This window comes from Myiozetetes cayanensis, unplaced genomic scaffold (assembly GCF_022539395.1).
Source record: "Myiozetetes cayanensis isolate MyiCay16 unplaced genomic scaffold, myiCay2020 scf2-11, whole genome shotgun sequence".
Lineage (NCBI taxonomy): Eukaryota > Metazoa > Chordata > Aves > Passeriformes > Tyrannidae > Myiozetetes > Myiozetetes cayanensis.
The window spans coordinates 32,567,771-32,594,931 of NW_026087411.1; the positions used below are offsets into that span (position 1 = coordinate 32,567,771).

At 39.3% G+C, this 27,161-nt stretch overlaps 1 protein-coding gene across 1 annotated transcript; it reads right to left on the reverse strand.

The window, feature by feature from the left end:
- Positions 1 to 26,957, reverse strand: CDC42EP3 (CDC42 effector protein 3). The gene is given in 3 exon segments (XM_050316357.1): positions 1 to 1,738; positions 1,740 to 2,130; positions 26,821 to 26,957. Coding segments are annotated over 2 exon segments (768 nt in total). The 5' UTR covers positions 1,842 to 2,130; positions 26,821 to 26,957; the 3' UTR covers positions 1 to 1,072.
- Between the last annotated feature and the right edge of the window lie 204 nt (positions 26,958 to 27,161).

The window sequence follows — 27,161 nt, forward strand, 5'->3', positions numbered from 1 at the left end:
GCAATTTAAAGGGTTTTTTATTGTATTGCACAAGATATTTATGCAATCCATGTAGGTACTGTATTGAAGGATCCACATTTCCCGAAACATTGGCTGTTGCAGCACACATCACAAGCATTGTGAATAACCAGTGCCTTCTTCAAAAATTAAAATAATCAGTTGCAAGTTTAAGCATGTTGTGGAAATAAATGAAGAAAAAAGCGCGGAGTATCAATACATATTTCTTTTCAAACACACAAATATACACTTTTCAGAAGAGCACCAATAATGCCAAGCAACTATTTTGATGAGATACTGGATGTGTAGGCCCTGCAGTAAAAAGCCAATATGCACACAGAAAATATATATCAACTTTTAAAAATAATTTAAACATAATATCTTGCATGTGTCACTGTTTACAACATATCATTTCATATATGGTGTCAGGCCCAAGCCTCAGCTTGTGTAAATTTGTGCATACTCATTTAAAGCAGCTGAGACTCTGGACCAGGTGTCCAAGCTGAAAATGCCTTCAAACTGTTCTTATCTGAATATGGAGTGGTAGTATAAGACCAAGAAAGTAGTTATGGTGAATTTATACCAGAAATGATACTATGGAAGATGAAGAAAAACACTATCAAACCCTCAAACACAAGGTTCTAGAAAAAGGCCTACACGTAAAGTGATGTTGTAATAATTTATAAAAGTGAATAATTAATATCAGTCTCCTTTCTGACACTTAGAGATTCTCACATATTCAGAAGCCTGTAGAAGTGAACTAACCAAATGTCACAATCAGTATCATCCTCAAACTCTGCTTCTTAAGTTTCTGATCATTAATACTGGTACTTAAAAACATTTTATATTTGCTGAAAATGTTTATTCAAATTTACTTTCCTGATATGAGAATTTATTGTAGTAAAAATCATGAAAAACAATAGGTAAAAAAATAGCATTTTAAGAATATTTTTAGAAAACCCGTCAAACAACTGCAAATACAGCTGATTTTTTAAGTATCTACTTTTGAACTACGGTCTTTTTGTTTGTTTGTTTTTATGTGAATCACTTATAAAGAAGCAAGGGAGTACCAGTTCTAAGATTTATTCTTGTCCATTACATTGAGAACCTCATCCAAAAGTGAAGGCCCCAAATCAAGCTGTAGTGAGAGAAGAGAGCCTGTAAGATCTGAAAGGGATTCTTCTGACTTAGTCTTTGTCTTGGTTAGTTCACATGAAAGCCGACTGTCATCAAATAAATCAACTGTTTGCCAATCCGTGCATCGTTCCGAAAAACTGGATGAGTGACTGTCGCTACCATTAGTAAAATGTGACGAAGAACCATTTTGCTCCCATATGTCATCTTTGTATGTTTCTCCATCCTCCATCTGTTTACTTTTTTCCTGCAATTTCTCTTCTATTACTGGCTCACAGCTAAGCCTAGGATTTCTTGATGACCTGATGGATTCTTGCTTTGAATTAAATGTCACTGGTGACAATAAGGGCAAAGTAAGGGCTTGAGAACCACCAATGGCAGGAAGGGAAATAGCATTTTTGAGCACTGGTGATGGAGTTTCTGTAAACATGGATTCAGAAGTGCTGTTTGCCCTTAAGAATTCATTGTGGAGACCAGACTGGCTAACTCTGGTTTCACCTTCATTTCCAGGCAAAAGCTCATAGTTGCCCTGAAGAAAGGAGATGTCTCCAAAAACATCGTGTTGTCCCTCTTTTCCAATGTGTATGGTGTGACGAAAATCTCCAAGGTGGGGGACTGATCATATCAGGAGATAAGATATCCCTCAGTTTGAATTTCTTCCCTTTCTTGTTGTTAGCAGCTTTTAAGTAGATGGGTGTCTTGGCTGGCATCTTGCTTGTAGACTGAGAGAAGTAGTTATTAAAAAAAAAAAAAAAAAAAAGCGGTGGGGAAGGAGAAGCCTCTTAAAAAGTCTGTTATTCTCAGGAGATCTTCAGCTCTATCAATATTACATCATCATCTTGAACCACTTTTGCACACAAAGTCTCTTTCTTCTAATACAGAGAACTGCGGAATATGTGAAGGTGAATATCTCCCACTTCAGCTCTTTGCAAGGTAGAGCATAAGTTTCAGGATCAGGAAGCAAACAAACGCCCTGCTGCTTCCAGAACTTGAGGAAACCTGCACGGGATTAAAAAAAAAAAAAAAATCAGGTTATTATTAATTCATTCCGTTTTGTTTTTACCAAAACCTTAAATTGGTAATGGTACTGACAGTTCCAGTCTGCAGATTAGCTTTATGATGTTGCTTCCCTTCATTGGGCAGGATAAAAGAGTTTATATTAACAAGGGCTAGCTAACCTTTCTCTGACTTCACAGCTTTTTTTTGAAGTCAGTTTCTCAGACACAGTTGCTGAGCACAATTCATTTGATAAATATCACTATCTCAATCTTTCTTCTCCTTATTCTGGCGTTCAAAATGCTGGCCTTTGAGAGCACGTGCAGAAACACATTTATAACATTCAACAACATTATTTTTTTTGGTATATCTAGAAAGACTGGCAGAGTCATTCAGGTAACCATTTTGGAAATGAAGTAGACCCCCCTGAATCAGATAACTTCAGATACCCCCATTTAGTGCTGGAACTCTCATGAATTGTCACCAATAACTTTTCTGACAATTGTACCCATTTAAACTGGTAGTTTTAGGTACTTGAAAAAAGAACGAGTCCAGGTTTTTACAATTTCTTAGGAACCTCCAAATGCAGATGTCACAGAAGAGACTGATTCTTATGACTACAATCTTTAGACTAGATCAATTCTTCACAGCAATTAGTTATAGCCTAGCCCGTGAATTATGCAGGTCATGAGGCCACAGTGACTCCGAACTGCTCTGTGCAACCAAAAGAAAGTGTTTGCAAACCACATTGTCCTATTAGAATGTGGTCTTTGAGAAGCCTGATAGAGTTAACAAGGGCTAACAGGCTGTTGGGTCAACAAGTTATGGGAAAACACTCTTCATTAATACTTTAACAGTGTATTTCTTCCTTACAGTACCAGTTCCTGACCCCTGAGCAATATCAGAGTAAATGCTTTTTTTCCTCCTGGACATCTTTATACTTTCTTCTATTAAGTCCAAGCATCACAGATCACTTCTCCTCATTGGAATACTCAGCTAGAAATCCCTCACACTTTGTCCATGGCCATCCTCACTCTAAAGAAGCTTGCAGAAAAACTGGTCTATACAATAAGTGAAGGGAAGCCCTCCGTAACAGGAGTTCCTTTTGCTGCCTTCTATCCATGCCCTGGCAGATATTTTATTTTCCTTCATCAAATTAAGCCCAGTAAGAATCACCAGTTTTAAAAACCTAGTACTGTATGGCTATACATCCAGACTGTCAAGAAGTATTTAAGCATTTTCACAAATCCTTTAACCCAAGTAATTAGTTCCTACACTGGGGTACTTAACTGTGCATCACAAGGGGAGCTGGGAATCTAGCCAGTTTAGAGTTTTGGTTTTTGATTCCCACTGGATATCTACTGCACTTCAGATAACATTGAAAAGCCCTCCCTCCCACCCTCAAATATATCAGATGTAAACAGATGAAAGTTGAAATACAAAATAAGCTCAATGTTAAATAATTTCTGAGGACATTTTATATTTTAAGATCAATTTTGAAAATACAGTTGATCACATCAATCAGGTAGAGGCCCTTCAAAGCTTCCCTTTACACAACAAAATGGCACTTCATTAGAATTCATGGAATACTAGGAGATTCCCATTACATTCCAAAACTTCGCCGTGTCAGTACTATAAGATACAAAAGTAACACCTAAATAATATCATTACTTGTGCCACATTCAAAGGGAACAGAACTGATGAGTCAAGTCAGTAACCTTGCAGTTTTAAACTGTAAAATTTACTGCATTGTTTCTCCCTTTTATTATTGTTCTGGCCAGGCAACCCATTTAGCTGAACAAAATGTCCTCAGCTCTAGAGAGAAGGCTATTATCAAACAAAGGCGAATGGTGAGGTTGTTTTATGTTCATCTAGTGAACTCAGCTCTATCTCACTTCACAGAAATAACAGGCCAAAATCTTTCTCATTCTGATTCCTCATTCTTTCAGATGTTTCAATCTGGAACGAATGGCAATGTAGCATCACTGTGGTCCAAAGTCATGTTTGTTGGTCACTAGTTTAAAAACAAAAGTCAAATCCTAGTTCATTCAAAGTTTCCATGGCTTCCACCAGTTTGAATGTGTATCAAATACCATTATTACTGAACTCCACAAGAAGATTTAAAAAAACCCTGAAGGACACAATGAAATATCTGAACATGAGGAAACATTAAAAATAAAGCGTAAAATAACTTTAGTATAAATAGACCATTTTGACATACAAGAAAAGCACTTCATTTTATTTAGCTCATACTTCAGGAGGAAAAAAATGCCAGAACTCTTTAGGTAGAGCAAACTTTTGAGCATCCAGATCTCCTTTAGTTCTTGTGCTACAAGAGAGCCCCAGTAAGGGGCAGTGTGAAACCACACTGCCTCAGAACATGCTGCAAGAGACTCCACTATCCAGAATTATAATCCCTCTCTATACAGCAGTCCCTTTAACTGGGAAGGCCTTGCCTTCCATTTGGCCACTGCAAGAGGCTTTGCATTTGAAGACAGGAATGTGCACAATTATATGCTTAGTGCAAGCGTTGTATTCTCTGCTGCAGACAAAGGCTACTCTTGCTGCAGTTTTCACTAGCCACTGTATTGGAAATCTGCAAATTACACTTTGTAAATAAAAGGGTTCTCTCCTCAATGGACAGGCTTTCCACATACAACATAACATACGTTTCAGAGCAACTGTATTTTGTTCCTGCATACCTATCCTCTTTGTCAACTGTTGCCCAAAGGAGTACAGATTTTAAGCTACTTCGAACAATTGAAATATATCATAAATCTGGAAATAGTCTCTTAGCTGAAATAATATTGTTATTCATATTTCATTTACATCTAAACAAGGAAGAACCTATATCAATACATATCCATGTAGCATATGTAGGTTTTTTATTAAGAAAAAAAATATAAATCAAACTTTGGCAAACGAAGAAAAGCTTAACAAGACTAAGCCTCCAGCTCAAATCCTGCAAAACTAGTCCACAGAATTTTCACAAGAATCTTAACACACTCTCTGCATTCAACAATATTTAATGGAATCACAAGTACACATGGGCTAAGAGAAGGGACAGATCACACTGCAATCTTGATACCAGGCCACACAGTAAAGTTGGTCTTGTCTTAAAGGAGACCTTTTTCTGATCTTACTGCTAAAAGAGTCTCTGTTTCAACCAATTTCAGCTCAGTAACTAAGTGATTATATAGCCAAACTGGAAAGCTGAATAAGAAATTACCAGAAAACCAAAAGTCTACAATCCTGGACTGCCAGCCTATGGTGGAAGACCTTAATTTAAGAGGAAAACAACATGAAAGCGTTTTTCTTCTGGTTGAAAAGATATCCCTCTCTTAACAAGATCCAAGCATGAGCCAAACCAGAGAAATTTCAGGCAGTGAAAATTAAAGTTTTAGCTTGGCTATAACACTTTCTCATTTTCATTCCTATCACTTCACACTCTCATTTAAGTGTTTTGCTTGGTTACAAAGACTAATATTTGTAGAGGTACTTCTCAATCCTCCTTCTGCCCACTCTGCAATCATCACCTTCTACACAGCTCAAAGCTTTCCATGGAAGCCTTAGTTTATTCCACAGTCCATTTTAAAAGGACAGGCTATCAGCAAATATCTCAACAGCTAAGCTTGCAAAGCCAGAGACAAATAAGGGTCAAGGTGCAGACTTTTATTTGTGCACAAATCCTAAGAGACTCAGATCCTTAAGCATTGTCCTAAGCAAAAAAATGATGGAAAGAAAACCATATTTCCACAGAGCAGAGCCAGAAGCAACTGTTTGTGCTGGGAAGCCTATGGGCTTTCTACAGGACAATCCCTAGCATGGGCTCTGCCTTACACATCACTGACTAGAAGCATGTGAACTTTGGAGAAACCCCTTTCCAAAACATAATTTAACATAGCATTGAATTAGCTTGTGGAGCAAGTCAATAGGGGAAAACAGAGCCTGTACATTATTTAAATAACAAAATGAAAATACAGTAACATAGCAAAAGACAGTCACAAACTACACAATAAGCTGCTGCAACTTTCCTACATCAGGAAGTATCTGCGAGCATAGAAGAATCAGGCTTTAGGACTTCATTTTAGGTTTTAGCTACCAGTAGCTTTCAGCATGTGAACTGTTGAGAGCATCCTTGTCAACACTGTTACTTTCCCTATGCCTGAAACAACATCAGGGTAAAACGTGTTTTTACAGGTTTTATAACAGGGGCCTGAACTCATGAAGTCACAACTCCTGAATGCTACAAAACAAACCCCAACCTATCCAAGCCCTCAGGCACAAGAAAAGCAGCAGATAAATCAGTACAAAGCTTACCTCTCATGTTCCCGTGGACTTAGGTGTCCATATCAACTATCAGACTGTGAAGATGAGACCACAGGTCTGTCCACTTCAAGACCAGGCCACCAGTTCTCTGCTTATAGAGCCACCACCTCTGAGTAGCTTTAACCAAATCAGGTGGTAACACTTCTCCCTCCAGATTGTTTATAAGAGGCCCAGCCTTTGAATTCATCTGTATTTAAGTCAACTTCCCTGATCAGATTAGAATTCCTTGCCTCTTTGCTTCTCCTTTCATCAAAGAATTTGCACCTTTCTGATTAAAGCTACAGATTTAATTACTTCATAAAAACTAGATTTAATTACTCTATAAAAACAATCAGGCTAATTGCACTTCAGTTCTCTCAAACTGCATTCACCCAACTTTCCTAGATCAAGTCTAACTCATTTTATCTTGTTATCATAGACACTTTTTAGAAAATGAAGGAAAAAATAATCCCAAATCTTTCCCAAAGCTACAGAAGCACAGGTCAGCAGGATGCAGTTCATTCATTTCTCCATTGTCCTGAAAAGACACAGATGCCTTGTGCTACTTGTGAAGATGTTTGCCCACCTTTCTCTTAAAACTCCCTGTACATGCAGACTGCATACATTCATTTACTTCACAGACATTAGTCATCAAAGAAGATGCACCTAAAGTCTCCCCTGCTCCAATCTGGGTCCTGATTAATACAAGTAATTATCTTATGCCTTCTACATCTCCTTTCAGCCTTCTTCAGATTGAATAACACAAGTATTTTAATCTTTCAACACAGATTTCTGGAACCCAGATAGCTTCTTTCCCCCAACCTCTTTTTCTGGTCTTCCTCCCCTCAGCTCAAATTCTTCTTTAAATATGCTCAAAAGCAAAGACAGTTTTCAAGCTGACATCTCAATTTCTCTTTCTCCGCATTTTACTTTCATCATCACAATATTGTTGGCTTATGTTTCATTTGTGGTCCACCAAAAACCTAGTTGCTTTAGTGAATAACTGTTGTCTAACTAGTTATTCTGTATCTTTGTCTTGGTTATGCCCTACAATGGCAAAGTCTTCGCACTCACTGCATCACGTTCTACTAACTTCAAACACTTCAAATGGTCAGCATCATTTGGAAATTTAATGTTGACCTCTGCAGCACACCAGTTTAGCATCATCTGTGGATGTAACAAGCATACATTCAATTAATTTATGAAAATACTGTGTAGTAGCAGAGATGGAAGATAGCCCTGCAGAGTTCCATTCAGTACATCCTTCCAGATTATTGCTGGCTAAATACTCCAAGGTACTGCTACTTGAAACGTCTTAAATTCTGGTAAGAAAATGTGAATATGCTCCGTACTACAGATACGTTAAAGAATGACAAGAAAGGCTTGGATAACCTCAGATGTACACTAGCTAGGGAGAAATAATTAAAAAAAAAAACCCACTAAGTGACTAATTCATTATCAGTTGTCTTTGGAAGGGAAAGTGAATAGTAAGAAAAATCATGTAAGGACACATTTTCATTTCCCTTGCTATAAAACACTTTTTTCCTCGTACATCAAAGACAATAGTACACCAGCTGTGAGCTGGTATACTACTTCTTCCACCCGAAGAAGTGTTAATTGCCATTAAGTGTAAGCACAGACAGGGACAGGCTGCATACAGTGTCTTTCTCTCCAAGTATCTTCCATTTCTCCCGTATCCTCCTCTTTTTCCCACCCCTAAAACTTGCATTCACAAATAAAGAAAAAACAAGTTCCAGAAATGATTTTTAATTGTTGATACCTTTAAATCTTGTCACTTTTCTCTGCCAGGTACATTTTCAAATAGGTTGAGCTGGAGTAAATCGTTAACCAGGGAATACAACCACTAACTTTAAACCATTGAAGTACTTGTGCATTGTATTGAAATGAATTAAGTAATTTGTCTATTAAAGAGTTTTCATTTTAGCTTGTAAGAAAAAGAAACAAAGGAAAGCCAACCTGGTTTGGAAAAAAAAAGAAGAAAAAACATCTAATTTGAGCAACTGGCCCCAGTCTCAAGTTATTATTTTGTCCTTTATAAGTCTGTGAGATTACAAAGGCCCTTTATCAAACAGTAACCTTCATCCTTGTTAAGGGACTTGAATACTAACCAAGTTGTTTCTCAGTCATCCTTTTTGATGGAAGTGAACAGGGGGAATTCCTCATGTGGTCATAGCGGGGGAGTAATTTTAAGCCTTCAGATACATCTCTCCCTCCCTCTCTTTTGAACCACCTCCAATTTTCCAACATCCTTTTCCGAGCAGATCAGAATTAGTACCAAGATTAGTACCATTCTTCCTAACAGCATATACAAAATAAAAATCTCTTATTTCTTCCCATCATCACTGCATTGTTTATAAACGAGATCATATTTCTGCTTTTATTCTCACCATCTTACAACAGGAATTTTCCTGTATATACAGGGTAGCATTATTTTACAAACCATTTAACAATTCTTTCTTGTGCTGGTATAACAAGTTCTCCAAGCAGAATAAACTACAGTGGCCAAAGCAGAATTTGTTAACCCTTAGATTTTATTGGTTTAGAGTGAGCACCCCTATTCTATTTTTTAGGATGAATATACACATATATTCATCTAATTGAAAAATTTTGCCACCACAACCAGTGGTGGTGTTTGAATTACATTGTCCAGTAACACCCTAGAAAAACAACAATGAAAGAAAATCCATAAAACTAAAACAAACAAAAACAAACAAAAACCCAAACAAAAACAAACAAACAAACAAAAAAAAGGAAAGTAAAAACCAAAAAGACTTTCCAAACAATCATTCTCCAGCAAATAAACTGGATTTCCATGTTTTAGGATAAAAAGCAAATTAGTACTTCAGGAAAACATTGTATGTGAATGTGCTCAGGCTGTGAATCAATAAATCAGTTGAGCTTTCTCCATCTTCATCATTAATATATTTCTTCACAATGTCCACCACCTGCAAATTTGTACTGCAATAATTTTGTATTTATTAGCAGGCTGCTCATAAAAATATTATGCAGCTCAATGCAGTATAAAACAATCTCTGCATTGTTTCAGAACAAATGCACCTCTCTTTGATGTTGACTTATTTCTGAGATTTCTTCTAAGATTCTAAATGTTTTTAAGACATGCTTTGTGGACATTGTAGAGGACTAACATTTTAAAAATCTGGCTGCGATGCAATATTAAATGAAATGCCTTATAGAGTCTGTTTTTGCAGTTGTGCTTTTGACCAGTGATTACAATATCTTAAATAATTTTTTTTTTTTAGCCAAATAATTTTTTTTCACCATCCAACAAGTTTCAGTCACAGCTTGATTTGACCTTTGAAAAGTTAGCATCTTTTCTAGAACAATACAAACCTTTCTTTTCTTCTCCAGAGACAGGGATTTAATGAGCTCACTGTATTCTGTTGTTCAGCTCCATGGACTGAAACAGGTCTCTCTTTATTATTTTCTCCTTAGCTTTGTTGGCTGGTACATTTATATATATGGATTTAATACCATATAGTTCATTGGCTTTCAAAACCATGCAGATTTAGGCATAGGTACATGTCAGTACAAAGTTTGGCACGTTAACTAACGCAGCCAGTGAAGGTGAGGTTATGCTGCATCAGACAGACTGTGCACTGAAGCACAGTCACACATTTCCTCCTTCTAAGTCACAGACCACATGAGCAAATAGCTGGGAACCATAAACTCATAAGCCACAAGATGGACAGGCTTAAAAACTTGCCCATCAATTTTCTTAGGCCATAGGGAAAAACATCGTGAAATTTGAAAAAAAAACCCCAAACCCTATAACCTGAGCCTATGTGCCACATAAGAGACTGCGTAAGTGCTCTGTTGAAATTTCACCTGCTCAGAGAAAGAAAGGAACAGTTTTTTAGCCAAAGCAGCTGCCTGACACAGCTCAAGGCACATTCACATTAAGTGTTGATATTGCCATGCGGAAGAACTTGGGAAGATGTGGACTGAAGCAGGCAGTGCTGCCCCTTTTGATGTCAGCCAGCACTCAAATCAGTTTAAGTGGATTAACAAATCCACGCTACACACCCTCTGTAATTCTGAGCAGGTTAGCATAGATGGCTTTCTCTTAACACAGAGGGTGTAGTTCCCCAGCCCAACTCTGCTCTCAAAGCTTCTTTAAGCAGTTCCCACCCTGGATTCCTCACTCCTCGCTGCTGGTTCCTGGTTCTGCAGTGCAGTTCCTTGTACCCTCTGCGGGCAGACAGACCTACAAGCCACGCTGCAAACTGGTCACAGCAGCAGTTCTCCCCACTGACTCAGTTTACAGTCCAGGCTTACCAACAGCTGCAGAGTGCCTGATGGCAGGGCTTCAAGAGAGTTGAAGCCCAATATAACCACTGCTGCCAGAAAGGCATTCTCCCCTTCCCCCCTACTGTGTGCACACACTTGACCCCTTACAGGCCAGCTCAGTACACAGAACTGGGTGAAACCTAACTAGGAAAGGGGTGTAAAATCACAAGGCTAGGAGTGAGACTCCTACTTTCAGCTGCACCAAGTCATTTCAACAGCTCAGCTGTCTCTTGAATCATCACTCTTAGAAAACAAGAAGTTCTGGCAGAAGGGATGGGCAATCCTTAACCAACTCTTCCACAAGGAAAAAGTGTCCATGGAATCATATCCAGATTTTATGCACTTCTGATGCAAAAATGGTTTTGTAGCTCCACTTGCTTCTGCCTTAGGGCTCCCAAGACTCCTGTCATATTGAAATGAAGCTTTTCTAGCTATAGTTATTATTACTATTTCATGGAAAGCATCCTAACTTAACAAAAGGCAATCTAGCATAAAAGGATCTTGCAAGATTCCAATAAAAAATCCCCCAACAACCAAATCCACAAAACCCTAACTTGAACTCCCTACCTCCAATTTTCAAAGACCCTTCATCTGTAAGTCAAATATTCCTTATCATCTCCTTGAAATGCACAAGTGACATAGGCATATCATAATCACCAGTTCTATTATTCAATTCTCAAAGTGTTTCACTTTAAATAAGTATTGACCACTTAAAGCATCTGATAAACTAGTTTTAAAACAAACTCGAAGGCCAGAGAGCCCTCTATATGCAAAGGCTAACAATGAGGTAGAGGTATAAAGCTACAGAAAATCATTAAGTCGCACAGGGTTTACTTGTTTTATTACATAGAAAAAGGATGAATCTTCTGCTCTGTTGTAGTTCTGCCTCCTTCAGAGAGTTGAATGGTTATCAAGATGACATCAAAGAATATGGGGTTGGGGTAGGTGGAATAAAGGAAATGCCTCAGTGGATTACAAAAATTTTCACTGAATTTCTTTTTTGGTCCAACTCATAGCCTTTTAAAGAAATGGAACTGAAATCATGAAGTAAATAAGGCTTCTAAAATTAGGTTATCTATATCCAATCACCCTTAGATGAAACAAAAGGTAAAACCCAGAAATTACATCTTCATTGTGAGTTTATACTACATTTCTAACAAAACAACTCCACTATCTGAAAGCACTGTTTGAGCAGAGGTAAGAATCTGGAGGAACAAGTGACAACTGGAAGACATGTCATATTGTGGTGCTGCTCTGCAGCATGTCAGTGACACCTACAACATGCCCCAGCTGACAGGGACACATCACACTGGACAGCAGTGCAGGGGTCCCCACTTCCTCCTGAGATCTCTGCCACAGACTTTCTAATCTGTTAACTCGAGTTGCTTGCACTCAATTGATCAGACTTCTTTTTTCCTGCAATATATCAAGTAGTATCAGGGTGCATTCACTCTTTGTGCCAGTAGTCATATTTCACATACTGCTCCTAAAACCTGGCAGAGTTAATCAGTCTAGTTGGTAAGAAATTAATATCCTCAGCACTTGTACAGAAGTACACTGTCTGAACATTCAGAGTGGCATCGTGGCAATTCAGTGCTAAAGCCAGTTTACTGATTAGCAGCTGTTATTTCTTTCAAACTCTAAACCCATGTGTTTAACTAAACTGCCCAAAATACTGCTGTCTCAAATCCCACTAAAGCTACCATCTCAACCCTCAGGGTTTTACCTCAGCCAGTACTCAGCCCCTATCTTCCCATGACTGCAGCCATCTTTCAAGAGAGAAGCACAGCTCTAAGACACAGCTTTAGCCAAATGGTGAGCGAGACGACAGCCTCTGTACAAGACAAGACTGGACCTTGAGCTTGCATGTGCAGGCAACATGACAGAATAATTAAACGGGTCAGGGAAGCATGCTGTATCCAATGAACCCAAGCAGATCTACTGTACTGCAAGTCAAGTCCTGTCCTTTGCACATTTCTGGAAAAGCATTTTGCAGACATTCGTTTTCACTCTGCACTCTGCAGGGGCTCCTGCTTAGAACTTTGCCTTGAGACTGCAAGAGAACATAAATCTCTCTGTTCAAAGGTCAATATTTCAAACTGCTCCAAAATGGTCATTTTGTTTTCAGAAGTAGCGTCAAGGGAAGGCGTATTGGCAGCAAAAAGAAAACTCCTAGTAGGCAGTCACATTAGGGTAATGTAATCATGACTCATGCTCCTCACCCATTTCCTGACTAGGGTTGTGCATGATCAAAAGAAAGCCAGCCACAGCAATGCTGCCTCTCGTTAATGTTAGCCAGCCTGAAAGGATTACAAACTACCAGAAAACAAATACTCGTTTCAGAGTATCCGATTTAAAGCTTGGTATAAATCGACATTGACAAACACCAACCAAAACAACACGTTGCGTTTGTTGTGAGAAACAAGTTACAACCTTTTGAGTTCTCCTACCAGAATGAATTCTTTCACGCACCTTTAAAACACTGTAAATCCTTGGGGTGCCTAGGGAGAGGGAGGGGAATATCCAATTGCTAGTTAGTATCTAAAGAAATACAAGATAACTTTTGAAGAGGATCACACCGAACACAGACTGCTATAAAACAAATATCTCCTCCCCAGAAAGGCTGTAAAAAACCCACATATGGGCCAGAGCGCTAGCTAGGCTTAAGTGGCCTGTCACCTTATAAGAAAAGCACTGCAAGAGGCAATTTCTATCTCAGTGTTCCATCCTGTTGGGCAGCCCGAGTGAAGTGTGCACTTAATGATGCAAATTGCTGTTCATTTGTATAAAGAGTTCTTCAGCAGAAAACAAATTTCAGATCCTTGTTGGCACCTCGGTCACATTTAATTTGTTCCAAAACCCACATTAATGAAAACCCCCAAATTAATCAGATATTTCAACAGAAACTAGGCTAGACATTAGGTAACAAAGATGCCAACACCCAGCTGCACCTCTCTGCAGCCCTCACAGGTCCAGATAGAATCACTGGAAAAGACCTTTAAGATCATCAAGTTCAACAAGACAACTCCTTTCCCTCCCTCCTACCTCAGAAACAGAGCCCTACATTTGCACGTCCCTTTCACTCTCCTTTACAAAGGCCAAGTAACTGCTAAACATGCTCCTCAGTGCCAGCCACTCCCGACAAGGGAGATCAAAGGGCAAAGAGATCCTCAAGTTGACCATTAAATATATAATCCACTGCCAAAACCATTGTCTATAAAATTAAGACTGGTCAGCAGTGGCATTCCACTCTCAGGATACTGAGGAGACCTGTACCAGGTGCCTGACAGCCAAATTCAACCACCACCAGGCTTTTTAGTAATACCTCAGCTTACCTCTTAGTAATCTCAGATGTTTTGTCCCTCACATGATACTGAAGCGGGGGGGTGGACAGGCAGAAGAATCAATCTGTTGCACAAGGCAAAAGTTATGTTTAGGTCTGACTAAATCAACTCAGTGAATGTACTGAGCCTATACTTTATCCAGGCTGCAGTAATTACTTCAGAGTTGAGAGAAGCTGGTTCTGAAACAGAGCACACTATACCAAGGCTTTATACTGTGTTGTGACACTTGCTAGTAGACTGTTGCAGCTTTGTTTGGTTGTCACATGTTTTATTTATACAGCTCTTAACAGCACAGAAATGAGGTGCAAGTGATCCCTTTGGGCATGGATGCACCTCCTATTGACCAAGAACGAGCTGTTACCACATGCTGCAAGTCTTTCACACACCAATTCAAACAACTGGTATGGAAGGTGGTGGGGTGTAGGCAGGAAAATAAAACAACAATTCAGGGACCTACTTTCCTACGTAAAGGGCACGTTTACTTACTTAATCCTTTAATAAGTAGGTAAGATGAAATTCTACCTTTACTACAGGCTATTTAAAGCAAATTTCTAATGGTTCTTGCCATTAGACAATTCAAGACATGGGAGCTTAGTGTGGTTTACCATCCTTCAAAAATTTAAGAAAAGATGACATGTTGTAAAGCCCAGGACAACACTTACAGTGCTGACAAAAAATTCTGTTCAAACACTGGGGGGCTGGGGGAAATAACAACAAGGGAAATAAAACACTACTAGAGCAACAACAAAACAACCCCACCGAACACCAACTCAGAAAACAAAACTACTGTAAAGAATGGTCAGAATCCAAGCCATAGAAGTAAGTGGCCAGGTATTCCTGATTTTCTTAGTGTAGACATAGGAACAGAAATTGAGGTCAACTTCCTTGTCCTGAGCGCAAACCATATCCTGAAAAAACCCCATAACATATAACACCGTAACAATGCGTCAGGATTGCATTAATTTAAGGCACAGTGTGGTGCTCTCTTCTCTTGTAAACAAAAGTCCATACTGTTTTAAGAGATAGCCTTTGCAGAAACACAGGGAAGCAACAAACTTTAGCTCCCTGAATTACAGAATAGCACAGAGTCTGTACACACTATAAATTTAAGAGGGCACTTGCATCCGAGGAGGGTGTCAGCATCTCAGTGTTGCTGCTTCAGTCCTGGACCCTAAGAAATTAACGGATAATAAAAGGCCTGTTCCATAGACTCTCTGGATATAGCTCACATGGCAAGGAACAGAAACAGCATAACCAACACACTTTGAAACACGGTCTCAGACATGTACAGTAACTCTTAGAAGGAAGATATTACCAAACTGGCATTCCTTCTTTCCCTCTGTACATGGGCGCTGGCCTGGATTCACCAGAGGTATGCTTCTTCTGGCTGCAGAAGTAGCAGGGTAGCATAATTGGGCTCCTTCCTTGGAGCCCAAGGAAATCCTTACTGGAGGAAATTATTAAATTGTTCACCAACAGCTACAAAGATCCATGTTAGAAGTAGTTCATGAACACCCCTATAGCTATAGCCATAGTTAAGTTAAAGTTAAGACTTTAGTTAAACCACATAGGTTTAACCACATTGAGGAAAATGGGATTTTGTTGTTATTGGTTTAAGTTCTCTTAAAACAGAGAGTATTAAATATGGTTTATCCTACAATAATACGAATCAATATATATCTTAAACCAAAATCTAGCTGCAGACACTGCTGTTAAACTCTTCCCATTCCTGAAAAGACCATAACCCATTCACTTTAGAGAACAAAAGTGATAAGGCAAAGACAATTTAGAATAGGAAATAAAAAAAAAAGCTCAAACAACAATGAAAACAAACAAAAATCTACACCAGTCAGTAAACTAAAACTCTCCAAATACAACACATTAGCATCTTGCAGTAGAGCAGTTAACTTTTTATAGTCACCGGGTTCCCAGGTTAATGGCTGCTGATTAAGTTCACACTTCCCAAGGTGAGTGTTTCAGACAATCTGAAATAAGGCAGGCATTTCACTTAGGGTGCCAATAGAGGCTGAAAGAGTATGACATCTTAAAGTGAAATATCCATTTTCAAAACAAATAATTGTAAATACCTGAAAAATTCAGAGAGACTTAATCTGCCTTGCATTTGGATTGTTATATCCCCAGTGACTTACTATCCAACAGACAAACTGATTGCTACTTTAGAACTTGATTAAGCTTAATATATATTTAAACTTCCTTAATAACTCTTGCTAGTGACCTTTCTTATGCAGAAGATACAGAAAATTTTCTTAAGTGCTTTTTCCAGACACCAGAATATTCTTCTTGGGCTTTCCACTGAAATTCTGTCATTTGCCATGCACCTGGAAACAGCCATTTTCTCCTTGGTCAGCCACTTTTTTGGTAGCTTTAAAAACAACCAAGATGATTTTTTTTTTAAAGTCACTTAGTATACATCTTTTTTCTTTTTCTCTCAGTAGTAATTGAATCAGTGTAATTACTGGAAGCTGTAACTACTGCAAATCAGATGATCTGAATCAAAACTCTTGCTTTACAGAACAGATGACAAGATACAAACTGGTACATCTGCAATGGAAGGATCGGTCTGCACAACTTGCAATATACACAGCTCCTCTCCTCAGTACATCCACTGAAAACTAAAAGAAAATTCTTTTTTCCCTGTCACAGAATCTCACAGTAGATCAGGTATGAGTTCTTATACACCAGCTTAATATGCATGATTTCATAGGGGTTTCTCCCCATTCGAGTGCTCTAAAAGGTACTGTCGCTCCCAAGTCAGACTAATGTTACAAAGATAAGTTGTAGCTTTCTTTCCTATAGGCATTAGGACTTGTGGACTGCATTGCCAGTGGATGCTCTTAAACTCTTTGCTTTCAATTCATCCATTTCTGTTGGAGAAACCATCCTAAGATGACCTGCACTGGAAGACTTAGGATTAGGGCCAGGAGAGGAAAATCAATAAGTAGATAATGGAAATGAGAGGAACCAAGTGACCTTGACTAGTTGTGTCCTGGTTTCAGTTGGGATAGAGTTAATTGTCTTCCTGGTAGATGGTACAAAAGAGGGTTTCAGAAGAGCCACAAGACTGATACTGTTACTTAGGTTTCATAGAATCACACAATCATCAAGGCTGGAAAGGACCTTTAAGATCAAGTCCAACTGTCCAGCTTCAGTTTGCTAGATTGAAGCTAGACAAAGCAAGTAAGAAAGACATGTACCTTTTTGTAACAGCAACAACAATTTACTCAGGCTTATGTAGATTCTCTATTATTTGAATCTTTTTTTTTTTTTTTTTTTAAGAACTGACCATTATCTAATTCAAACAACTGTTGCAGAGCCAAGACTCATACTGACACAGAACTGGGTAACAACTCAGGAAAGGCCTACAGTTTGTCATAGACAGGTTCCCAATGGTCTGTTCTGGCTTTTATCATTCAAGATATGAAGTGCTTTCCCCTAAATTCATGGCATTTCTCTGAAAATTTGAATGTTTCGAAAAGCATTTTTACCTAGGGAAAACCATACTAGATTTTTAGAGCCTTTCTGTCCACAGACTGTGTTTTCTTGGCCATCAGTATGATTATGAAGGTTGAAAGGGCAAATCTCCTGGAAGTTATAAAATGGAGCAGATAGCTGTGTTTGACACTACTTCAAATCCTGCATGGAGAACCAAATAAATTCTTTCCTGTCAAACTGCCATGAACAGTTTGAGATCTGGAAGCTTTAAAAGCTGTTTCTCCTCTGATGTGCAAGCAGAAGGGCACACATTTCACAGCGACTTAGCCTATTCAAAATGAACAAGAAAAACTTAACATTTTAAAGTACAGCTTTCTAACAAGGATATCTCAGATCCATGACTGAGCAGAGTCCATGCCCAACTTGTTGGATACTCAGTTCTGAAGAAAAGCATCATGAAAAAAATTCCATGTGGCTTCATTCACTTTTAGTCAAGAGAAATTGAAATAGCTCCTGAATTTGACAATATAACTGTAATTTCTTCCCAAGCCACATCTCCCATATGTTGTTACTACTGTAAAACTTTACTTTGAGACTACATTTGAACTTCCAGGATATTTACCCAAAAACTACAAACTACAGCTACCTCACCAGATGGACTGAAAGAACACAGAGTCGGAGCACCTGAATAATCATCTGGTACCATTTCAGTCAAGGATATTTAATGTACACATATGTACACACAGACAGCTGCTCCTACTTCTGCAGATACCACACTGATTTATTACAGACAGAATACACACTCTTAGATGATGCCTTTTTAACATGTCCACCTACTCTTCAGATGTCTTGGAAGCTTCTATTTTAAAGCTCATTTTCAGAGCTGTTTATAAATATCAGACATTGCCATTCAAGCCAACATTTACTATCCTCATTCTGCAGCAATCTGTTTGTTTATTGGGAGGATTAGAAAGAGGTGGAAGAATTTTAACCAAAGTTTTTAAACTGTTTCTCTAATGAGACAAAACAGAATTAAATGACGTATTTCTACTCCCTTGCTATATCATAATGCCCTTTACTCCTATGGATACACCACCCATCAAAATCTGCAGCATTGCTAACAATTTCTAGAACATCTGTACTTTTAAAACTAGTCCTGACCTTAAAATTTGTACCTGGAAATGTGTCTTCTCCTGTCACTGTGAATCACCAAGACAGGCAATTTTAAGGTGTTAAACTGTATCATTTCTTTAAAAGACTCAGTAGTGTCTGCCACCTAGAATTTTCAAAAATCCTCTCTATTAAAAATACCACCCCTATAATTACATTGCTTTACCCCCATGAACAACTCAACAGGTGGGAATAACTATCAGCCCAATTTCAGAGGAAGGATAGAACCTTTGCATAAGAACTAGGGACCTGGAACTAGGAGATGGAAGACAGTGGAAGTGGGGAAGGGTAGATGCAAGGAACAAAGAGATGTAAGCAGGTTTGAAAATTAGCTGGAATCTAGCAGTAGGAGTTATTTTCATGTTTAGATTATTCATTTGGGCATTGAAGCCTGCTTCTTTCCCTGCAGATTCTTCAGTTTTATGCAGATTATGTCTTTATATTTTCAGAATACACTTAGAGATCTACACTTGAATGGATACACTATTCATAGCAAAGGCAGTGTCAAAAAGCTTCCAACTTTTCTGTTGCTGCTTCATTAGATGTTACTCCTGTCTCTTCCTCCTATACAGCTGTCAGAGCATATTCCAGTAATCCAAATATTCTACCATGTCACAAAATATCTTATTTACAATGTATATTCCTCTGCTAAAGTAGAGGCATGGTTGCAGTCTCGAGGTAAAATAACTACTCCAACTAAAAATGAAATTAATTCTCAGACAAAAACCTGAAAACTGTCCACAGCACAAATTGCTTGTCTGTTTCAAACAGTAGGTTTTATTTTTGTCCCCACTCCTTTAGGAGCTCCTACAGATTCATAACCTACTTGGATTCTTGCTGTTGCAACTCTTCCTCTTCGGGACTAGAAGTATGTATTTTTGAGAGAGCTGTACAGCCCACTATCATAAAATGGATTACTTTGTTGTCTTTGCTGTTGACCTCAGGGGATCTTATCTAAAAGACTCTGGAGGCTGAGATGGGTATTCATCATGCCTGAAGGTACATATAGGCATAACCACAAGAATATAGCCTCCCTCTCCACTAAAATCATACCATGCACGTGGGGAAGGGACGTACAGAACAGAGCAGCCACCATACAAATTACTGGTCTGCTCAGTCCACTATCTTGTTCCTAATAACAGATTCTCTATTCAGGCTGTACGACTTCTCTGTACCACTGATTACTTTGCATAGTATTAATAAGAAACAAGTTAGACAGATATGGTAACAGTAACAATCCAACCTTCTCATTTAAGATCATCAAACCGACTAGATGCTACAGTTGCCTTCCCGGCAAGATGATCAAATTGAGCAGTGTATTACTATAAATCTGTATTTCTGTAGCATCAAAGCCCTAATCACAAGCCAGATATCTGATACATTAAGAACTGTGCAGACATAAAATGACAACTACAAAATATCACAGAAGACGGTTCCTCATTTGTTGCGTCTTTTGGGGATACTTAGCTTAACAACAGAATTGTTACTGGTATGAGCATCACCTCGCTCCTATTTCACCTTCCCACTCCAACTCTTTGGACTGAAGTAAAGTACAATTCCATATGCCATATATGCAACCCATGCATAGACATGCTACTCCATTCTTCAGTTCCATATTTCCATCTGTTTTCTAAACATCCAAACAGAAAAGATCTCCAGATGCATCACATCTTATCATCTTACCATGGTTATTATTCCAAAGTCATCTAACAGAGGAGCCACAAGCAAGTAAAGAATCAGCTTAAACTTGATGAAGAGCAGTGATCTTTCGTATCTGGAGCAGAAACATATGAGCTGCATCTGACATGCAGGACAATCAATGGCACCATTCTTTCCTTGTCCCTCTTTCACTCACCATCTAGCTCTCCTACTGTTCAAGCCTTAAATTGGGCTAACCTCTAACATTATTTGTAGCAGCCACACTCCCTTAAAATAAGGGAAACACTACATAGCCACATACCATCTTACAAATGAATACAGACAAGTCATGGAAAAGCTAAAAAAAAACCCAAACAAACAAAAAACCCCACAACAAAACAAACAAACAAACAAACCCAAAACAAAACAACTGGCTTTGCGGGGACCACAGGGCTGGGGAGAAATAGCATGGCTGACCTTTCCATCAAACTACAAAAGGCAGAACCCGCATCTTCTTTTTCCTTCACCCTCACTGTGGTATGTGCAGCTTTTAGTGTCAGAGATGCTTTTGGTTTTATTCTTTGTGGTTACAGAAACATGTACTCTCAAAGAACCAGTGAGTCACATGAATGCTTGAAATGAGGGAGCTCATAAAATTCAAATTGATTAAGCTATCATTTGAAATCTGAATATTGAGAAGACTGACCTTAACTATTCTCTAGAAACAAATTTTAACCAAACTGAAACTATGCTTTAGTTCCCAAAAGACAGTTTATCAAATAAACCAAAAATAAAAGACCAAAAATTAATATTGATGACCATTCCCCAAGAGAATTAGTCATTAAAAGCAGTAACAAGTGTGCCTGAACAAGATGCTGTTTCTAAATGGTGGTTGTCACATAGAAGACAGCATATTTATGGTGTGTGTCTCAAGCACAGCAAAGGGGAGAGAAAAAGCAAACCAAAACATTCATCTTAAACTCCACCACATTTTGGACTAATCTCTGCCTGGGCTTCAGATCTAATTTATCCAATCTCATGAATAAATAGAATTAAAGCCAAGCTAAATCAAAATATACAATGACTCATATTAACTGAGGCAAAAAGGTAAATTTAGAGGTTTCTAAAAAATATGTAGACCTTAATGAAAAAAGATGCATTTAAACATAGACAATTTAGGCTTTACTGAAGATACACATAAGAAGGAATAAAGAATGGAATTTGTTTCTTATCACAATATCTTGATGAATACAATTTAAAAAGTTAGATTTAGGAAGTATTAGAACAAATAATATATAAAAAATTGTTCTGGTATCATAAGGATTTTTTTAAGGTTCTAAATTACTAAAGTATTCATTTTTCGTAAAATTTTCAATCTTTTTGAATGACTTCTTGATATTATAAATGAAATATGGGAAAAATAAAAGAGCAAGAACATAAATGTGGGGCAAAAATCCCCAGCAACACTGGCATTATGTTCCATTACATCACTTGGGTACTACTGCATCATTTAAGTGCTATAAAAAACAGACACACAAAAAAATCCTGTCTACTACACAGGCACTGACCCAGTCATATGGTTTGAGAAAGCCACATTCTTAAAAGTCAGTGAGGAGCTTTACTAGAATAGGAGAAACAGAGGAAGTGTTTATCGAAGCAACAAGATCCCCGTGCCTCTTCTTCACTAAAGTGTATTGTTCATACGCTTACAGGGATCAGGGTTTCTCCTGGTGAAGATGAGGACTGAGAACTCTGCTGGTTAGAAAGCTGGTTTCACAACCTCTTTGGAGAAATGCTTCATAGATGCTGACTGTGGTGGCAGCAAAGCACCTTTGATCTTCCTTGCAGAGTATCACTGAGAATTATGAACCCCATAATTAGAAATATCGTATGTAGAGCACTAAAGTTACAACGTCACAGAACCAAAAGTAAGAAAAGCCCTATATTATATTACTTGTCCAACCATTCTTTGGTTTCTTGACCATCTGCACCACCATAAAGAACTATGACAGGGCAAGACCTTCAGCTTTACTCCAGAATTTCAAACAGAGCCTCTTTTTTTTGCTACTTCTCACCTCATTCACCCCATAAGCTGTTTAAGGCAAGAGGGCTATGAGAAATAACGTGACCATAATTCACTTATATATGTATCACTATTTTCTACAGGCTTTTTCCAACTTGCTTTTTCCAGAATAGCAAGTTTTAGGGTTTTAGGTTTGCTTGACTTAAATATTATACTGAATGGACTTAAGTTAACTGGGAAAAAATGAAATTTCACACTAATAGTTTGCTTTTACTATTTTATAGTAGTGTCTAATATTCTAATAGGAAAAACCCCACAAGCGGAATGAAGACTCAACACCTGTTTCCTTTGTTTAAGGTACAACACAAATCTTCAGATACATATAAAATTCCTACAGCAAAACAGTGAGAAAGGGACTTGAAACATCTGGTATTTCAAAGGGACAGGAAAAAAATTTCTATTTTAGGTCTTTTAGGCAAAGACATGAAGTAATATTTATTTTTAGAAAGTTCTCTACAGGTGACTTTAAAAAAAAAAATTAATTGCCAACTAAATGCATCTAAACAAGCTTGCAGACTTGACTAAGCAAGTCATACCTAGTTTCAGCTTGTCATCAGCTCTTGTATCTCTACAGGTCAGCTGCTGTTTACATGTAACCACAGAAAAGTTCACTTAGCTCATTCAGAATGAGCCCCAGCCCAGTAACTCACAGTATCAGTCCATTTAATTTCTTATCTGACTTGTTCCCCGTTGACCTTTATGATAGAAATCAAAGCAATGTATCAGACTTGGTGAGCTTTCTCCTATTATTCAGTGTAAGTAAACAGCACGAACACAACATTTACATAGTTAAGTTGTATGTTGTTGTACCACCCACAGTGGGGGCTGAAACCCTTAATGTGGCTCCCTGGCATTCAAGAGATAATAGTCATCAAGTTTTTAAGAGGATTGCGCAACTTTCATGATTTCAAAGGTAAGTATAACAGTAATTCAAATTACTAGTTCTAAATATACATTTCAGCGAAATGGTCTTGCATAAAAAGCTACAAATATCACGAAGATATAATTTAGTTTGAGTATTCAAAAACACTTTCACATTTTCAGATCTTCAGGTACTAAAATGTGCTGCTTGACTGTAGGCTTAGCCTGTAAATGGCCTGCAAATGACTTATCTCCCCTCTTTAAAAAACAAAAACACAACACAAAAAGGAGTCAAACACATTCAGCAGTTCCCTGGCCTCTCTAAAGGAAAATCTCACAGTTGCTTACTAGCTGTGCTCTTGTGGACTTAACTAATGGTAGTACCATAAGACAAACGTTTGTTTCTATACTTGACTATTTATTCCATAAACGTCAATGAAACCTAAGTAAAGGTATAAATATATCTCGTCACTCTGGCCAACTCCGTCCATTTGTAATCATCTTATTATATCTTGGCAGTGTGTTTTCTGAAGCTTTACAGGTTTTGATTTAACTCTTGAACTATGAGGAAGCTAGTCTTCTTGTCAGCCAGGTCCAGCTGCTCCTGTTTAGAGTCACCTTCCCAACTGCATCAGTATCTTTGCTCAGTAACCTTATGAAGGTAAATGCATAATATTGTAAAATATTGCAGGCAATGCTTATCTGCGTGAATGTCATCCAGAAATCTTTCTTATTTTAACACAGCACTAAAGGTATGTCTCTTCCTCAGGAGCTTTACCTGCACTTGTACTCATTCTGCCATCCTGCTTCACACAAAAGCCTGTACTCTGTAGGTGGTGCTTCAAATCCGCTCTCACTGCTCTACCCAGACACCTCCCTCAACACCAGCCAGCTGCTTTCCCTGGCTCGCAACCGGTCTGCTTTGTAGTGAGAGGAAATCATTTAAAAACAGTCTGAACACAATTCTTCCCACATCCTCATTTAAGTTCAGGCTTGAGTTTATTAGGGAAATTCATCTTGTTATCACACAAACTAACAAACACAGGATATACCTTCAGCCCACTGACATTCCTGTAAGTGCTCTACCCACGGGGACACCATGGCTATTAGGTACGGACCACCCAATTGATTCAGTTTTACCACTGGGGGAAGAAGAGGTAGCCAGCTTCTCCACGAAATGGTGAAGATCTTGAGAAAATACATTTACTCTGGCTTGATCATTGTAAGAGGAAAAAAAAATTATGCCTTTGCTTAATTGTTTGTTACCAAAACAGTAACATCTGCATGCAGGAGGGTGAAAGCCTGTTTTTGATGTTTTGCATCATTATCAAAGGCCAAATGGGCACCAGGTGACCCAATCCACAGCAATTCTGCAAACTAGGGTGAGGAACAGGAGGAAGAACTGGTCAGAGAGCATCGCTAAGCCCCTGGGACACAGCCTTACTGACAAGAAGTGAAGGAGAACTTGGTGGCAAATTCTGCATGGCAAAGGGAAATTTGTTTTTAAATGTGAATTCCCTTTCCTGCCCCAAACTATTTCTCAAGACTTGGGCAGAGGACCAGAATTTCTTCTATAAGGAGCCACCTAGCTTAGAAGACTATAAACCAAAGCACCAAAACCAATTACGAAAAGCTGAGAGCAAAACATGTTTTGCCTTGAACAGTGGCTTCTGCTGGTTACTGTAAAGCTGATATAAGTGGTTTGGAACAGTTTTAGACGCCTCTTTGAAGTCAATGTGACATTTAGCCACGGCATTTAAATAGGGATGGTGCAGAGCCACACTGCCTCAGGGAAAGAGTGGCTCTGGGCTGCCTCTTAGGGTGATATCCATCTCTTTCCTTTCTAAAATTCACCCAGGCCACCTCCTGGTGATCCTGGCTGGCTTTACCAACCACAGAAGAGAAGCAGAACCACACAGGTAGTTTCTGCAGCCAGATTTTTACTTCTGTGGATGAACAAGAACACAGTGACTGTGATTATCTTTAATCTAAGGAGAAGATAGGCCCCATTGTTTCCTTCCCAGATACCATTGGTTTATGCTGAGGCCAGGAAAAATCATTCCCTTCAGTACTATCCTACCACCAAAGAACCTGCTCAGTTCCTCTCCTCTGTATGCTGTTAACACAAAACAAATGTTCAAAGCAAGGAGTGCCTTCAATATATGTGTGTTCTCTTACTTTTCTTAATGTTTCTGCTGAAAGACTATTTTTAATATGCCATAGAGCTCAAGTAGATCTTAAAGTTAACGCTAAAATAGGCTGAGGCCTTTCACTTTAAAAATAAATCCTTGCAACAGTAATCACCTGCTGATACTGCTTTTATGTTTAGCCAGCTGCTGAGATGCCACATCTGTCACTTCTTGCTTCCAGAAATGCACTTTCCTTTTCTGTAGGGAAGGAGAAAATTCTGCTCCCAGAATTGCACTGAGTGTCATGATGCCTTTTTTGGTATCTCTGTCATTCCTCTAAACATCTGAGCCATGGCACACGGATTATAAGATTTCTGGTAGTGTGTATCTAAGGAATTTTTCAGCTTTAGATATTAATACTTTAAACCTGATTTTTTTCCTCTACATTTTGCTGAACAATGTTGCATCCTTACAACATATTTGTAACTCAAAATAATGGTCTAAGAGTGAGTAATTTCATTCGCGGGAACATTCTTTGTCTCCCTCACCCAATTATTTTTCAAAGGAAAGTAAGAGATCAGGATCATATTTATTACATTATTCATTTCATAATAAAACCTCTTCCTATTTTTAAAACATAAGAGCAACCTACAGTGACGCAAGTCCTAAATTAATTGCTTCCTCTATTTTGGTCTCTTACATTTCAACTGAAAATAAATCAAGTCCTTCTTATTAATCTACAGACCGCATTTCTTCATCAGCAACCGAACGCAAATTCTTCTTGAGTTCACGACTTGAATCCTTTGCCCCACAACCAACATCACTCTGAGCCACTGACTTGCTCCAAGTGTCGTGCCTGCCCTCGGTCCCGGTGCAGGTCCCGGTCCTGGTCCTGGTCCAGCCCCAGCCCCAGCCGGGCATGCAGTGGAGGCGCACTCAAGCTCACGGTTATTCTTAGACCCATGCAGGAAGGTGCGGCAGGGGGAAAAGGGGACATAGCTCACAAAAAAAACCCAGGCTGTTTCAGGGGGATGTAAGCTAGGTATGCCTTCTGCCTCCAAGGCAAGGACATAAAATCAGGTATGCCAAAATACACCAGGAAGGAAGTTAAAACCAATTGTAGGAGCGAATTTCAGCTCGGAATTTCAGTGATGTAGAAACGCCCCGAGACGGTGTTCGCGACAGCTCGGGCATGGACCCCGCGAGCAGCCAAACACGATCATTAATGGATACTCTCCTGGCCACCCCGAAATGCGTCCCCTCCCTCCCAGCCCCCGACCTGCCGCCGCGGCTCCGCGGCGCAAGAGGAGCAGCGCCAGGCTCCGGCGGCGCAGCCCCCGGCCCGCTGGCCCTCCCGCCTCGCTGCTCCCCAACTTACGGCGCTGCCGGCGGTTCCCCCGCCGCTCCTCCCTCCTGGGCTACCTCCCTCCCGCCGCTGCGGAGCCAGGAGGGCAGCGGGGCCGCCCCTCCGCGACTCGGGGCGAGCGCGGCACCTGCGAGCGCCTGTCAGTGCGCGGGCGGCGGCGCCGAGTCCCGGGGGCGGGCGCGGGGCCGCGGGCGGCGAGCGGGGCCGCGGGGAGGCGGCGCTGCCGCCGGCGCTGCGGGCTGCAGGGAAATCCTGGCACCGCGGAGCGCCGCCCGGGAGGCGGGCAGGGAGGCCAGGAACAACCACAATAGCAATAAAGGGGGTTTGCCTCCCCCTTCTTTCCTTTCTCTCTC